Source organism: Cricetulus griseus, assembly GCF_003668045.3.
Source record: "Cricetulus griseus strain 17A/GY chromosome 1 unlocalized genomic scaffold, alternate assembly CriGri-PICRH-1.0 chr1_0, whole genome shotgun sequence".
Taxonomy (NCBI): domain Eukaryota; kingdom Metazoa; phylum Chordata; class Mammalia; order Rodentia; family Cricetidae; genus Cricetulus; species Cricetulus griseus.
In genome coordinates this window covers 197,887,337-197,902,581 of record NW_023276806.1, presented here as the reverse complement: position 1 = coordinate 197,902,581, position 15,245 = coordinate 197,887,337, and the positions used below count along the sequence as shown (strand labels likewise).

The 15,245-nt window shown below is 42.7% G+C and overlaps 1 protein-coding gene across 5 annotated transcripts in view; it reads left to right on the top strand.

Moving 5' to 3' along the window:
• Strip2 (striatin interacting protein 2) overlaps positions 1-15,245 on the top strand; it is a 42,344-nt gene that overhangs the window by 2,214 nt on the left and 24,885 nt on the right. For 3 of the 5 annotated variants that reach the window (XM_027391383.2, XM_027391381.2, XM_027391385.2), the window contains exons 2-12: positions 2,943-3,012; positions 5,870-5,944; positions 6,941-7,078; positions 8,772-8,892; positions 9,912-9,980; positions 10,178-10,284; positions 10,998-11,125; positions 12,351-12,554; positions 13,696-13,931; positions 14,194-14,259; positions 14,820-14,883. In XM_027391383.2, coding sequence (XP_027247184.1) covers positions 2,943-3,012; positions 5,870-5,944; positions 6,941-7,078; positions 8,772-8,892; positions 9,912-9,980; positions 10,178-10,284; positions 10,998-11,125; positions 12,351-12,554; positions 13,696-13,931; positions 14,194-14,259; positions 14,820-14,883 — 1,278 coding nt within the window. Of the gene's footprint in view, positions 1-2,942; positions 3,013-5,869; positions 5,945-6,940; positions 7,079-7,799; positions 8,157-8,771; positions 8,893-9,911; positions 9,981-10,177; positions 10,285-10,997; positions 11,126-12,350; positions 12,555-13,695; positions 13,932-14,193; positions 14,260-14,819; positions 14,884-15,245 lie in introns of those variants that run through there. The other 2 variants (XM_027391382.2, XM_027391386.2) reach the window with 2 other exon arrangements.

Genomic DNA, 15,245 nt, shown 5'->3' with positions numbered 1-15,245 from the left:
CTGAAGTAGGTAATGATCCTCAGCTGTCACAGCGTCCTTCAGGAAAAGGCTGTCATAGTACTTCGCTTTTGCCAGCGAGTTCAATGTGGATACCCAGAGTTTTCCAGGCACTGCTGTTTACCTGCTGAATTTCTGCAGCTGCATTCGTCACACTTAGAAATGAACAGCTGTGGTAATCGTCTCTGTCTGGGCTCATTGCCCCCAAAAAGCCTTGCTGGGAAAATTAGCTCCCCCACCCCACCCCACCTTCCAATGAGAAGGACATGCTTGTCTGTATGTCCCCTATCTTTGCAGTGCTCAGACCTGCTTTTCCCTCCCTTGGCTTTCCAGTAGAGGGCAGTCCTTAGAGAAGACAGTTTTCTAGGGCTTCTGAAAAAAATTGCTGGAAGAGAATTACAATTGGCACAAATCAAGAGTGCTATATGCTAAGGGCCCTTTTCATACTTAACTCATTAGGCCTTACGATAACCCTCTGAAGAAAGTCTTATTATTGTCTTCATCTTACGGATGAGAAAACTGAGCATTTTCCAACAATAATTACTGATGCCAACTAAATGTCCTACATGTGAATTCAATTCTGACACTAATTACCCAGGATTAGTGCATATACAATATTGCCCCCGCTTCAGATGCCAGCCACAAGTGAGGTTCCTAGATTGTATGCACTTTTTGGCCATTACTTACCCCTTCAAGTTGAACTGAATGGCTGAGCTAGAATGACTGAACTTGGGGATATATACGCTTAAGATTCTAATTTTTAAATAAAAGATACAAATCAGAAACAACCAAATAGAAGAGATTCATAAGTCAAGATATGGGCTTGGCTTGGTCCAGAGACTCTATACCTTCTCTAAGGGTCGACACCCTCTTAGTGTAGCCTTCTTTTTCATCAACACCAAACTAGAAGTCATTGTTTCAGGGATGCTGTTACACACAGGGGTTAATCTCAGGTGTTATTCCTGAGCTATTCACCTTGGGCTTTCACTGGGAAGGAACTAGCCAGGATGGCTGCTCCAGCACTGGGATTACAAACATGTACTCATGGGTTCTAAGGACTGTCTGCACAGCAAGTACTTTGCTGACTGACCAAACCGGCTTGTTAGTCCCTGTTTAGGGTTTTCATATGGACCATGATAGGGATCAGTTAAACTATTGGCCATGTAACTGAGCTCAATCTATGAGCCACATCCCTCCAACATAAGAGCAATGCTTATTAGCTTCAAAGCATGCTGAACTTTTCTAGTAGGGCCAATCCTTATGTAGAACTATGTAAGGGTCCACCATGAGTTATCAATAACATTAATTCTGGTACAGTTAATGGGCTCCTGAGTAACATACAATACCATCAGAATGTTCTAAGGATTTTAGGAACACTGCTAGGAACCAAGGGCAAAAACCAAATATTTGTTTTATACTATACTGAGGCACAGAGAGTAAACTTGGCTATGATCACATATATGTGACAGAACCAAGATTCAAATTTTATTTATTTTTACTTTGTTGATCTTTGAGACAGGATCTCACTCTGGCTCTGGCAAACCTAGAATTCACTATGTAAACCAGCTGACCTCAAGCTCACCGAGATCCTTCTGCCTCAGCATCCAGAGTACTGGTTTTAAAGGCTTATGCAAAATCCAGAATTTCAAAGATTCACATAGGGCTTTACATAGTGACTTATAACTGAAATCCTACATTTGGAAGACTGAAGCAGAAGGATGTCCTTTGAGTTCAAAGCCAGAGTGGAGTACATAGTGAGTTCTGGTCATCCTGGCCTATAGAATTAGACCCTGTCTAAAAGAAACAAAAAATGAAAATATCTAGGGATGTCGCACATTTAATAAGGTACTTGCTTAGCATGTACAAAGCCCTGGGTTTAATTCCTAGCAACACACATGTCTGTAATCCCAGCATTGTCTAAATAAATAGAGTTCCTATAAAAGTATACTAAAAAGAAATACTCATAAAAATCTTAATAGGTTAGAGAGTAAGAGTATTAAAATATTTTAAAATGGATTATACATAAAACATCATAGGAAATTGATTATTTGATGCAACTCGAAATGTAAATACTACCTTATTTACACTAACTCTGGGTAATTAGTTGTTGGATGTTAGAGCTCAAACTTTTTTTTGTTTGTTTTTTGGGGTTTTTTGTTGTTGTTGGTTTTTTTGTTTTGTTTTGTTTTGGTATATGAGAAGCCTTCAGCATGAGACACATTCAGTGGGCTAATGACAGACTTGGGCTAGAATGACTTCTCCTCTTTTGGTTTTTGCCTATCTTTTTTCCTAGACATGAGATAGATGTTCCTTTTGTCCCTGCTCATGTAGATTAGATATAGGCTCAGATCACTGCTTTCTTTTTGTTTGTTTAGTTGGTTACGGTTTTGTGAGGCAAAGTCTTAAATAGTTCAGACTGGCCTCAAACTCACCATGTAGCTGAGTGCTGGGACTGCAGGAGTATGCCACCATACCCTGTTTATGGGATTCTGGAATTCAAACTCAGGGCTTGGTGCATGCTATGCAAACATTCTACCAGCTGAGCAACATCCCCAGTCCTTTTTGTATGTGTGTGACCACATTTCACTATGTAGCCCAGGCTGACCTCAGACGTGGATCTCCTGCTTCTGCCTTCAGAATGGAGCATCATAGGCACATGTTACCCTGGCTTGCTTCAAATGGCAGCTTTTTTGTTGTTTATAGTCTTGTCCTTTATTTACTTAGACTTTCTGATACTGGATAGCAATCCCCAGCCCTTCCCTACATTGGATCTCAGATTTTGGCTTGAAAGGGGAGGTTGCCTCTCAGATGAAAGGGCCAATAGGACTTTCTAGATGACTCTCTGATCGGACCTTGACTTCCAAGAGGGGAAAAAGGTGAAAATAGGGCATATTCTTTCTTTGACAACCTCTTTTCCCATTACCGGAAAATTTTCTCTATTATAGGGCTCTGTGGACTGCCCTACTCTGGAGTTTGAATATGGAGATGCAGACGGGCATGCAGCAGAGTTGTCAGGTATGAATAGATAGGTCAATAGTGAGTGGGAACGTGGTCGGGGAAGGGAACAGACCTGTAATCTCCCTGACAGCTTCTCTGGCCTTAGCAAAAGCTATTGAACAAGGGCTGTTATCGTCATACCCTTCCCCCAACCCAATAATAAAGATCTTTTACATTTCCTTCTGTGAGTTCCCCTTGATGGTAGCAGTCTCCATTTGTTCCATCAATTCTTTTTCTTTTGCTGGACTCTCAAATCAGTTCTCTCCACTCTATTATTTGCCTCTCGTCCTATAACCCATGTATCCGTGTGCCTGTTCTCTGCCACCCTTTCTTTATCCCATTCCATCTCTCTCCTTTGTCTACCTTCATCTTCCTTCATTTCCCGAACACCTGCCCTTCTTAAAATCCCAGCCACAGCTGAAGGAGATTATAGGTAACTGGCCGACTGAGTAAGGCTGGACATACCACCTGCATCAGTCACAGTCAAGCTCTGCTGCAGATATTGGTGAGATGGGGTTAAGTGATCCCATTCCTTTTTCAATTCCTGGCTGCTTCTCTCTGTCTGGAATTTTAGAACAGGGCAAACGTGATCTCCTCGCATTAAGGGCCTCCATGTTACACGTGCTGTGAATGCTAGTTATTAATAAATGAGCTTTGGGTGGGGATGGTGTGAAAGTTAAGACATTCTGTCACATGGAAATGACACTTTGAGACACGCTTTTTCAGATAAAAAGACAAACATTTTTGCAGAAGTTCTGGTGAATAAGCACAGGGAATAAATTTTGCAATGAGTGACAGAAATAGCTAGGTTTAATAATGAACAAAGGGTTAGAATCTAGAATGTGAATACGTGTAGAGAGAGATAAACAAAGAAATGACTAACCTGATAGAAAAGTAGACAAAGAATATGAACTCACAGAAAAGAAAATCAGAACATCAGTAAATGTATGAAGGGGCATGCATGAGGCTCTCTGTTGGATCCCCAGCACCGCAAAAGATTGAGTGTGTGTGTGTGTGTGTGTGTGTGTGTGTGTGTGTGTGTGTGTGTAACTGAAAATATGTTCAAATTTATTAGTTAATGAAGAAAAAAATTTAAAAACAGGATATTATTTCACAGTCATCAGACTGCAAAACTTAAAGGCTGGCAAGATGGCTCAACAGGTAAGGCTACTTGCCACTAATTCTCACGACTCCCTTTGAACCTCAGATCTACATGGTGGTGAGAGAAGAGAGCTGACTCCCATAGTTATCTTCCAGCTTCTATATGTGCAGTATGGAGCTCATATACCCATACACATAAAATTAATTAAATGTTAAAAAAAAAAAAACTTATCCGGGTGTTGGTGGTGCACGACTTTAATCCCAGCACTCGGGAGGCAGAGGCAGGTGGATCTCTGTGAGTTCGAGACCAAGCTGGTCTACAGAGTGAGTTCCAGGACAGCCTCCAAAGCCACAGAGAAACCCTGTTTCAAAAACAAAAAAAACAAAAAAAAAGGTAAAAAGTAAAAAGAAAAAAAAAAACCTTAAAGGACTAATGGGCATTTTTCTTCACTGCTTTGTGTAGCAGTATGAAGCTGCAGAGTATAAAATTGGAAAGCAATTAGGTCATAGCTAATAAAGTTGAAGATGTACACATATATGACCCAGTAATTTTATTCCTAGATGTATAATCTAAAGAACTTTATCCTTGGGCACAAAAAAGCATTTGTTTCATCCTTGTTATTAATTATGAAAAGTTGAGAGCAAGCTAAAATTCCCATCTGCAGGGCAATAGATAAACTAGCATATAAGCACAGTCCAGTCTCCCTGTAGCTATTAAACCATTGATCTGTATCAACATATTTCAGTATGAATAAATGCCCAAAACAAAGTTGAGGCAAAGAAACAACGGCAAAAAGAATTTGTGCAATTTATGATAATGTTAAGATTCAAAGTAGAAGAGTATCGAAGATACACTGTTTAAATTTAGACTCATTTTACTTGATGTTTATGAATGGTTTTCCCCGAGGGCATGTATGTGTACTACTTGTGTGCTCTGGATGTGGGTATATGGATAGTTGTGAGCCACCATATGAGTACTGGGAACTGAACCCGGTCCTCTGCAACAGATACAAGTTCTCTTAACCGCTGAGCCATCTCACCAGCCCTGGTACATTAGTAAAAATCTGAAAATGGGCATGTGAGGAATGCATGCCAAATTCATGGTAGCAGTCACGTCCCAAGAAAGGAGTAGGACTGGAGAGCAGTCTGAAGCAAACATGGCAAATGTTGTATTTGTTTAAGTTGAGTACAAGATACATGGTTATCTTAAATGTATTTTATAGTTATCTGTACATGAAATTTCATCATCTCACATTTTCAAAATAAGGACAAAGTTCAGCACTGTTTACCTTCCTGAGCTTTCCTGACTTTTCTGATCTAAATAAATACATACACATATACTCACATGTCCATTAATGAATTAATGATTGACATATTTAAGATTCAAAGTTGAGATTTGTTTCTGGCCCTTCTCTTCCCTAAAGATAGGATAGTTCTAGCCTGGGTTGACAGAACTGATTGGATTGTAGCCCTAAGAAACAGAAGTGATGACATTAAGCCCTCTGTACTCCAACCCTCCCCCTGGCCCTTACCAAATGTCGAAGGCTGTCTTCCTTCTCTGTTGCCAGCCATCTGGCAGGAGGACAGGTTTGATAGTTTAATCACCCAGGGACACACATGGCTATTTTTAACTGTTCTGAAAGGGAGGGAACTGGCTCTAGATTGAATTGGACACAAGAATGTGTTGGAACCTTCAGCTCCCTCAAGTGATCCTCTCTACTCTAGATTCTTCGTTGGGGGTTCTAAATGTGACTGTTTTGTCTTTCTGCTACAGAATTATATAGCTACACAGAGAACCTGGAATTTACCACTAACAGGCGGTGCTTTGAAGAAGATTTCAGGACTCAAGGTGACGCTACATCCCTATTCACAGAAACGTGCTATTTGCCTCCATGATATCCCTGTCTGGTCTAGTAAGAAGCTAAATCAAAGTTTGATTCTTCATCCCCCTTACAACCACTTACCCTTCATTTCTTGCATATGGAATACAGCCTTCCTTAAACAGAGAAGTTGAAACCAAGAGAAGTAGAGGGACAGCTCACAAGGCTGAACTAATACCCTACTAATCCTGTGCCTAACCTAACCCTTAATGTTTAGCTTCTGTCTCTCACTGCCCCGCCCCCTGCCAGTAGTAGTTTTAAGTACCCTTACTGTGATCCCTTCAGTTCTATTTCCCTACTTTCTCAGTGGCAATTTAATTTTCAATTCAATAAACGTGTGGTGAGTAGCTGTCGTGTCAGAGATGCAGGAGGCAGAGGTGAGGGTATTTTGCAGTTCTACAAATAAGTGCATAGTCACATAACGGCAGAGATGTGCGTAGCACACGAGTAGCCAAGGCCCAGAGGAAAATTCTAAATGTCACGGTGAAGTCAAAGCGTGTTTAAGGCAGAGCTGTTGCTTTGGGCATTAGTGTGGAAGGGACCTCTTGTATTGGGCCTGTAAGGATGAGTAAGAGCTGGATATGGATGGAGGAACTCTGTGAGCAAAGGCAGAGAACAGAATATACTGTGTGGCCAAACATGAAGATATAGGGACAGAGTAGGTTTATATTAGGACATGTTGGGTCCTTTTCCTATCCTTCATGTTTTCTTAGCTAAATGAGGAAAGCTTGGGCTTGGAGTATAGCTTAGTGGTAGAGCGTGCCTAGTGTGTTAAAGGCCCAGGGTTCAATCCTCAATGCCACGAAAAGCAAAACAAAACAAAACCAACATGTTTTAAAGAAGAAAAGGTTTTGGAGAAAAGAATCTTTTTGGAACTGAGATCAGAAGTGGCTACATTATCAGGGCCCTTTCCAGGAAGAAGGAGCAGAAACCGGCATTAGCTGTGTATGGCTTTATATCCCTAGTGCAAGACACTAAGGAATGGCTGGAGTTGGAAGAAGATGCCCAAAAAACTTATGTGATGGGACTTCTGGACCGACTGGAGGTGGTTAGTAGGGAACAACGGCTTAAGGTGGCCCGGGCTGTTCTGTATCTAGCCCAAGGTAAGTGTCCATTTTTGCTTATTGAATCGGGGTAGAAACTAGGGAGGGAAGTGGATAAAGCAGACCTTACTGGGAAAGCAGGGTGCCTTACATCTCAGTGACAGCACTTGTCATGCTAGGCGTGGACTTTTCCTTGTAAGGAGATCAAGAAATAGCATTGGATACTGCTCTGGATCTCTTGAGATCTGCCTCTATCTTACCAAGCACATCAGGTTCTTCTCTCCTTTTTTCTTTTAAAAACAGAATCATTTTTTCTTTATTAAATTTTTGAAATTAAAAAAAAATTTAAATCACTTTGTAGCGATGGCTAGTCTCGAACTCACAGAGATTCGACTGCCTCTGCCTCTGCCTCTGCCTCTGCCTCTGCCTCTGCCTCTGCCTCTCTGCCTCTGCCTCTCTGCCTCTGCCTCACAAATGCTAGGATTCAAGATGTGTGGTACCATGCCTGGCTCTCTTTTCTTTTCTTTCTTTTTCTCTGAGCATGAATGAATTCTTGTTCCTCTTGCCTCTAGCTCCTAAATTAGGATTACAGACACAAGCCATCATACCCTATGCATGTTGGAACTTCTTACATGGATTTCCCCCGCCTTGTAATCTGGGCTGTAAGTGTTAGGAAGATTGGCAAGAGAGTCCATGTAGGGAGAGCTGATGATGTACCACCAACAGAGTTATCACAGATATTGCTTTCATCAGATGTGCCCTGGCACCAGCACTGAGGTTTTTCATTGGCATTTTGAAGATTCAAGCCAACACAGCAGCAGGAGGGAATGCTGGGAGTAATTTGGAGATAACCAGAACTAAATGAGATAAACTGGCGAAAGCTTCCCAGAAGAAACCTGCTGGCCAGGTGTTGGAAGGGGCACTGAGATATTCTTGCCAGAGTAATAATAATAAGCTCTAAGGTCATACATGTGAGGATTGCCGGGAAACCAACAGATTGGGAACTGAAAAGTTGTAAAAGAAGGAGAAGGAGAAGGAGAAAAGAAGAAGAAGAAGAAGAAGAAGAAGAAGAAGAAGAAGAAGAAGAAGAAGAAGAAGAAGAAGAAGAAGAAGAAATGGGAAGATTGCAGTAAATAAGGTGGTTCTTCTGAATCACTTAGGTCTGTGCTCTAACCAACTTCCAGCTGCCAACACAAAGATCATTTTGCTTAAGGCTCCGTCTGCAGCCCACACTGGGCAGTCAGGAAGTGGGGAGAATTGATACACTCAGTTCTCAAAAGTGACTAACAAGATTGAGAAGATAGGGGGTTGGTGGGGGTGGGGGCTGGGGGAGGAGGGAGCTGGGATTGACATGTCAAAAAAATGTCAAAAAAAAGATTGAGAAAATAATTTTGCTTATCTTACTCTGGGGTGAGCTAACTCTGAGTTGTGTGTTTTGTACTATTTCCAGAAAGTCCCCTGTGATTAAACTCTTTGAGCTGCCTCACTTCCCCTATTTCTCTTCTGGAGATTCCTGAAGATCCCTTCCCCAGTAGACAATTTGCATTTGAACCCTTATCTCAGGATCCACTGCTGGGGTGGGGGTAGGGGCTTAAGATGGACTTTTCTCCATTGACTCACTCATTTAAGGAAGTTCTTATGGGCCCTGTTTAGTCCGTGAAGTATGGGGAAAATTCCAAGAGCATGTGGCAGGGTGGAAAGAACTGGGGTAGCTGCCCCCTCCCAACTCCTACTCAACTCTCTGATCCTCTAGGCACTTTTGGGGAATGTGATTCAGAGGTGGATGTGCTTCACTGGTCCAGATACAACTGCTTCCTGCTCTATCAGATGGGGACCTTCTCGGCCTTCCTGGAGCTACTCCACATGGAAATCGAGTGAGAAGCCCTAGTGGAGGGCTGGCTTAGAAACGGTCTTAACAAAAGGGTTCACATGTCTGTGGATTTCCTCAGCACATTTCCCGACAGGTGTTGAGTCACCTCACATCTCCACTCAAAGCTCACCGGCAGTTTTCCCCTACCCCCTTTCTTTCCAGATTCTATGTTCTTCTACAATCCTGGGCTTCACAGGTTACCCTTTTAATCTAAGTACCTTCTCAGCTGAACCTAACTCTGGAATTCATATAGAAAACTTTTTCCATCGCAAACACAACACAAGAGGAACAGACGAGTTTCTGTCAATGTGCCTAATTATTTCCCTCAAGAGTTGTAACCGTAGAAGTGGCCCGTCTGCTGCTGCTACTACTACACTGGACCCTCTTTCTCTTACACCTGCCATCCAGGAGTTTCAGATACACTGAATTCTTTTGATTATTTATCAGGTCTTGCTTAGTATCTGTTTTGTGTCCAGAACAGTGGTAAGCATTGTGGGTGAAAGACCCCCGGAGACCCAGGCCCTCGGGATCTCAGCCCAGGACCATGGCCACCCCAATCACCATGCGGAGGCGAAAGCTTGATACAAACAGCACGAGGCTTTATTATAGTTGTTTAACGAGCTAACCCCATGTTAGTTCAGGTCTTTCATCCATCCACCATAGCGGATGGCTAGGAAAGACGCTTGGAAGCTACTGCATAGAGATCTTGTAGGGCAGCATAAGGGGAGTGTCTAGGGGTATGCACAGGCTCAGGATTGGCTTGGAGGGTTTGCCCTGTGTTGATTGGTCCCTTCATGGGGAATCACAAGAGAAATTGATACCATAGACCTTATCTTTTGCCTGTCTTCACCATAGATGAGGGTTTACTGAGGTAGCAAGGGAATTCTATGGGTTCCTGTACCTTAGATCAGTTTCACTGTGGATGTATAAGCAGGGAATGGCCGGTGTTTGGTAAAGAGTGAGTGAGAGCAGAGAGGAAAGAGGCCTTATGGGTCCCTGTTCTTTCATTCCTCTCCATGGCAGCAACAGCCAGGCCTCCAGCAGTGCCCTTCGGAAGCCAGCCGTCTCCATTGCTGACAGCACTGAGCTCAGGTGAGTGAGGGAGACCTTGGGCTTTGGACAGAGGGGTGATTAGCCTGGGTTACCCTTTTCCAAATCCCAGATGAGTCAGAAGTTCCCTTTTAACTACTCTTATCTGATTGGACTCCCACTGACATCATCCTTCAAGTCTCTAACTATAGTCTGGGAACTACCTTGGGAATCTCTTAGGATCCTTTTGTAACTTCTAGGGTGCTGCTGAGTGTCATGTACCTAATGGTGGAAAATATCCGCCTGGAGCGAGAAATAGACTCCTGTGGGTGGAGGACAGCCCGAGAGACCTTCCGAACTGAGCTCAGTAAGAACTGGCACTCGAGGAGGGGTGGGTATGGAGAATTGAGGGTGGTTGGGAGGCAGAGTTCCTGCCCGGCGGAGGAAAGCAGTGCTAACTTGTTATCTTTTTCTTTTTAAAATTAGCATCTTTTCTTTTTTAAGACAGACATGTTTCATGGGACATGAGGGCTGGGTTTTATTGCACCCCGAGTGTCTTAGTTCCCCTAGTTAGAAATGAGGATAACCATTCCTCTCTGGTTTCATCATGAATCCCATGTTGGGGGGAAAATGAGCTGAACTGCCTTAAAAATGGAACCTTTTTTCTAATGTAAGTTGAAGTAGTCATCTGAGAGAGATAGGATATGAAAGCATTTAAAAAATATATTTATTAATGTAAATAAGTAAAGAATAAAGTGTGGTCCACAAGATACCTTGATTCCTTCAGCTAGAAAGTCACATGAGAACTTCCTTAAAGTCCTTAAAAGTAATCATTACTGTTACTTCCTATTTGGTATGACCCTCAAAGCATTACCTTAATGACCTCTAGGGTGGGGCATACTATTTTACCACAATATCCTCCTCAGTCCTGTGCTTTAAGGGAATTGCCTCTGGGGGCTCATTATGCCTCCTCTCAATACAAAGTGCTCTGGGAGTTTTCAGGGAGGTTGAGTGCCTTCCTCAGTGTGCCCAGACTCTGGGATTTTTACTACGTCATCTCTGATTCTCTTTATACCTCAGGCTTTTCCACCCATAATGAAGAGCCTTTTGCCCTCCTGCTCTTTTCCATGGTTACCAAATTCTGCAGTGGCCTGGCGCCTCACTTTCCAATAAAGAAGGTTCTGCTTCTGCTCTGGAAGGTGGTTATGGTGAGTGATCTCCATTCCCGTCTCACTGATCAGAGCTAGACAGCAGAACTGGCTATCTGTTAGCCCCAGCTAACTGAGAGGAGCAAAAGGCCCACCTAGAATCATCAAATATTCTGTATCATTGGGTTTCTGTTTCTATTGGATGAATCCATTGGATGTCACTCTATGAGTTGAAGATGTCAATGGCACCTTTTTCCTAAAAGAACTGATGTTTCTTAGAAAGAACCCTAGCTGATCATTGGGAATCTGACTCTGTCCATACCAATGAACCTTGGACAATTCTGTACCTGTTTCTATAGCTATGAAATGTTAAGATTAATGCATGCCTTTTCTTCCAGTAGAGGATGGGTGTCCTTTCAAGTATATAGTTAATAATTTGTTATTTATTATTTAATCCGATCCTTCATCCCATCGTCTCCCTCTGGCTCCCATCCCATAGGGCTGGAGGAACAACACACCCTCTTAGTGGGCCTCATAGGGTAAACCACCTCTTGATTACAGAGGAAGCTATGTGACTCTAGGACGTTGTAATATCTGAATATGCTCCTTAAAATTGATTGCGCCCAGGATAGTGGAACATGGTTGTAAAACTAGCACTCGTCAGACAGGCATAAAGACTGAAGGTTTAAGGCCAGCTTGAGCTACACATTGAGACCCTGCTCAAGAAACAAAACAAAGGGAGGATTGCCTCCTAATTTTTAAATTTTTTCCAGTGGAGCCCACCCTCCTCTAATATTTACTGCTATTTCCAACCCTGGGTCAATAAATAATGCTGTGTTTTATTCTGACACTAGAGATCCTCAGACTGAAGTGGTAACAATGTTTGTTTCTTCTTGTTTTTCTGCTTCCTTGTACAAAAGGCAGTGTGAGGAAATTGGAAGATGTGGTTCTTTCCTTCTGTCCATGTTTCTCTGCCTTTGTTCTCTATGACTGCCCTCTCTCACCCCTCTCTTCTCTTCCTCCTTTTTCTGCATAACAATTTTTTTAATTACAATATAATTACACCATTTTCCCCTTTCCCTTTCCTCTCTTTAACATCTTCCATGTACCCACCCCTTGCTCCTTGCTCTCTCTGAAATTCATAGCCTCTTTTTCTTTAGTTATTGTCACATGTGCATATATATATATATATATATATAATATATATATATATATATAAATGCAACATGCTCAGGGCTGACTGGTGGGTACTGGATAACCTCCCTTTTTCTTTTTAACTCTTTAGTTTACCCTTGGTGGATTTGAGCATCTGCAGGCTCTCAAAATACAGAAGCGCGCAGAGTTGGGCCTGCCTCCACTGGCTGAGGACAGTATCCAGGTCGTAAAGAGTATGCGTGCTGCCTCCCCACCTTCTTACACTCTCGATCTGGGGGAGTCTCAGCTGGCCCCTCCACCCTCCAAGCTGCGGGGCCGCCGTGGTTCTCGAAGGGTATGGATCAAGCATATGGTAGTGTTGGGGTATTGACTGGTCAAAAATCAGGGTTCTCAGATGCTACGGATGTGGCAGGAAAGGGCAGTAAATGGCCATCCCAGGTTGGCCCTGTAGCCAGCATGAATCCTTAGAATCTACACTTTGGCACCTGACCATGGATTATTGTCTGGACCTCAGTGACTAGAGTTGCTTAGCCTCCTAAATAGGGGTTATGTTAGAATTCTGAGAGTAGGTACCCTGAAAAGAGCACCTAGCAAATCTACATGCCTATCATGAATCACTTACCATTTTCTTGGCAGCAAGAAATTTTATTTTGAGCCACCATACTCCATCTGGCCTTGGACCACGAGCTTACATTTGTGAGGTGGCTAGATAGGGTTCTAGGCAGTGTATATTATTGAGACGTTCTAAATAATTGAGCCTTGACCACATTTTTCATGAACTCACCTGCCTGACCTACCCAAGTTTACCAATTAAAGGTGACAGGGTCACACAATCCAGTCTAAATTATAAGCAGAATGACTTTATTAAAAAAAAAAAAAAAAAACCTTTCTCTTTTGTTTCATAAAGTAATGCTTACTCATTGTAGAAAATTTGGAACAGATGTAAAAATGTGATGAAGAGAGAAAAATCACCCACAAGCTTAACAACCAGAGGCAGTGACTATTAACTTTTTGGCCTATTTCTGTCCAGTCTTTTTTTCCCCTTTATGCAATGAGATTTAACATTCTAAACTCACATTCCTCTGCCTGGCAGCAAGCTTCTGTCATCTTCTTCCTCAGTCAGCCAGCTGGTGTATGCTGACAGAAAGCAAACTAATTGTATGTTCACCTAAGCAGAGCATAATTAGGAAGGAAAATGCTTGGGAGGGCAGGGAACGTGGCGCATCCATCAGTGCCTCTGGAACCTAACTAGCTCCCACACTGGTGCTATCTGTGCTCTGTTTCCTGGCCATGGTCATTTTTCCTGGGAGCTGCTTGTCCAGTGACTGAGTCCAGTGAGTTGTAAGATTGAGATGGATGATGGAATGTTCTCATAGTAGATGGGTTTCAACCTTATGGTTCCTGAAGTCTAGAGAGAGTGACTTCAGACAAGGGTGCCACAAGCTCTATAATTTCCTCTCTCTCACCACTGCCAGCAACTCCTCACCAAGCAAGACAGCCTGGACATCTACAATGAAAGGGATCTCTTCAAGACTGAGGAGCCAGCCACAGAGGAAGAAGAAGAGTCTGCAGCTGATGGAGAACGAGCCTTGGATGGAGAGTTAGACCTACTAGAGCAGGATCCTCTGGTGCCACCTCCACCCTCACAGACACCTCTCTCTACTGACCGAGTAGCCTTTCCCAAGGGCCTTCCCTGGGCACCAAAGGTCAGGTAGGTTTAATGGCACTAGTGATCCTGAGCATTGAGATTCCAATCGCTGAAGAGCCAGGTGGACTAGCATACATGTTGAGTGTTCATTAACCTGGTGTGGTAATTACAACACCTGGTTTTGAAGTTCTTTCTGTCTTCTTCTACTGCTCTAGTCCTTCCAAAACGAAGAATCAGGAGCTCTGAAAATTCCTCTTTCTCAAGGTTGTTTTGTTTTGTTTTCTTCCTCTCCCTGGTATTGGTTTCTTCACCATCATCATCTCAGACAGAAGGACATTGAGCACTTCTTGGAGATGAGCAGAAATAAGTTCATTGGATTCACCCTGGGGCAGTAAGTGACTAGATATTCAAAAGTGAATATAAAGTATATCTTAGAAGGCCATGAATTTTCCTCACTAGCCTTTATAAAGCTAGAAGGGATTTCATTGTCAAAGGTATCATTAGGCTACATATTCCTTTAAGTGGGAATCTGTCACCTGCAGGCCAAGTGAATAACTAAAAGACTATATGATATAAATCTAACTTTCAGAAATACTTCTGTGTGTCATTGTTATTTTTGTGACATTAAGATGATGGACCTGGAGTCTTATATAAGAAGGTATAAGGCTAGGCAGTGGTGGTGCACACCTTTAGTCCCAGCATTTGGAAGGCAGAGGCAGTTGGATCTCTGTGAGTTTGAGGCCAGCCTGGTCTACAGAGTGAGTTCCAAGACAGGCTCCAAAGCTACGGAGAAACCCTATCTCAAAAAAAAAAAAAAAAAAAAAAAAAAGAAGAAGGTATAGGAAACAGGGGTAGATGCTTGAAGTGTGTGGACCCTATGATTCCAGAGTGTATGGGTAGTTTTCTCTTCTGTTAAGAATATCATGGTTTGGTGTTTTGGGCCTCTTACAGGGACACAGATACCTTGGTTGGATTACCTCGACCCATCCATGAGAGTGTGAAGACGCTAAAGCAGGTGACCAGGGTGGGCTTTCATTCCTCAGGGATAGGGAGCCATCAATTAAGTCAAATTACCACTACCTTGCATACTGAGTAGAGGTCTTCTTCAGATACATCCAGGACCTTCTGCATGCCCCCATTTAGGCCTTTTGGCCAAATAGGAAAAGTCAGGTCTCTCTCTACTTACCCAGTTTCCTACATTCAAGTCAGTGAGAAAACAATTCCTTTCTCTTGTTCCTTTTCCCTCCTTCTATCCTTCTCTCTCCTTTCCCATTCTGTTTCCTTTTCTTTTATTTCTCTCCCCATAGGTCCACTAGCTTCTATAGGCCAAAGATTATGTAGGAATCATCTTTATATCCAGTTATGTTAAACACAAAG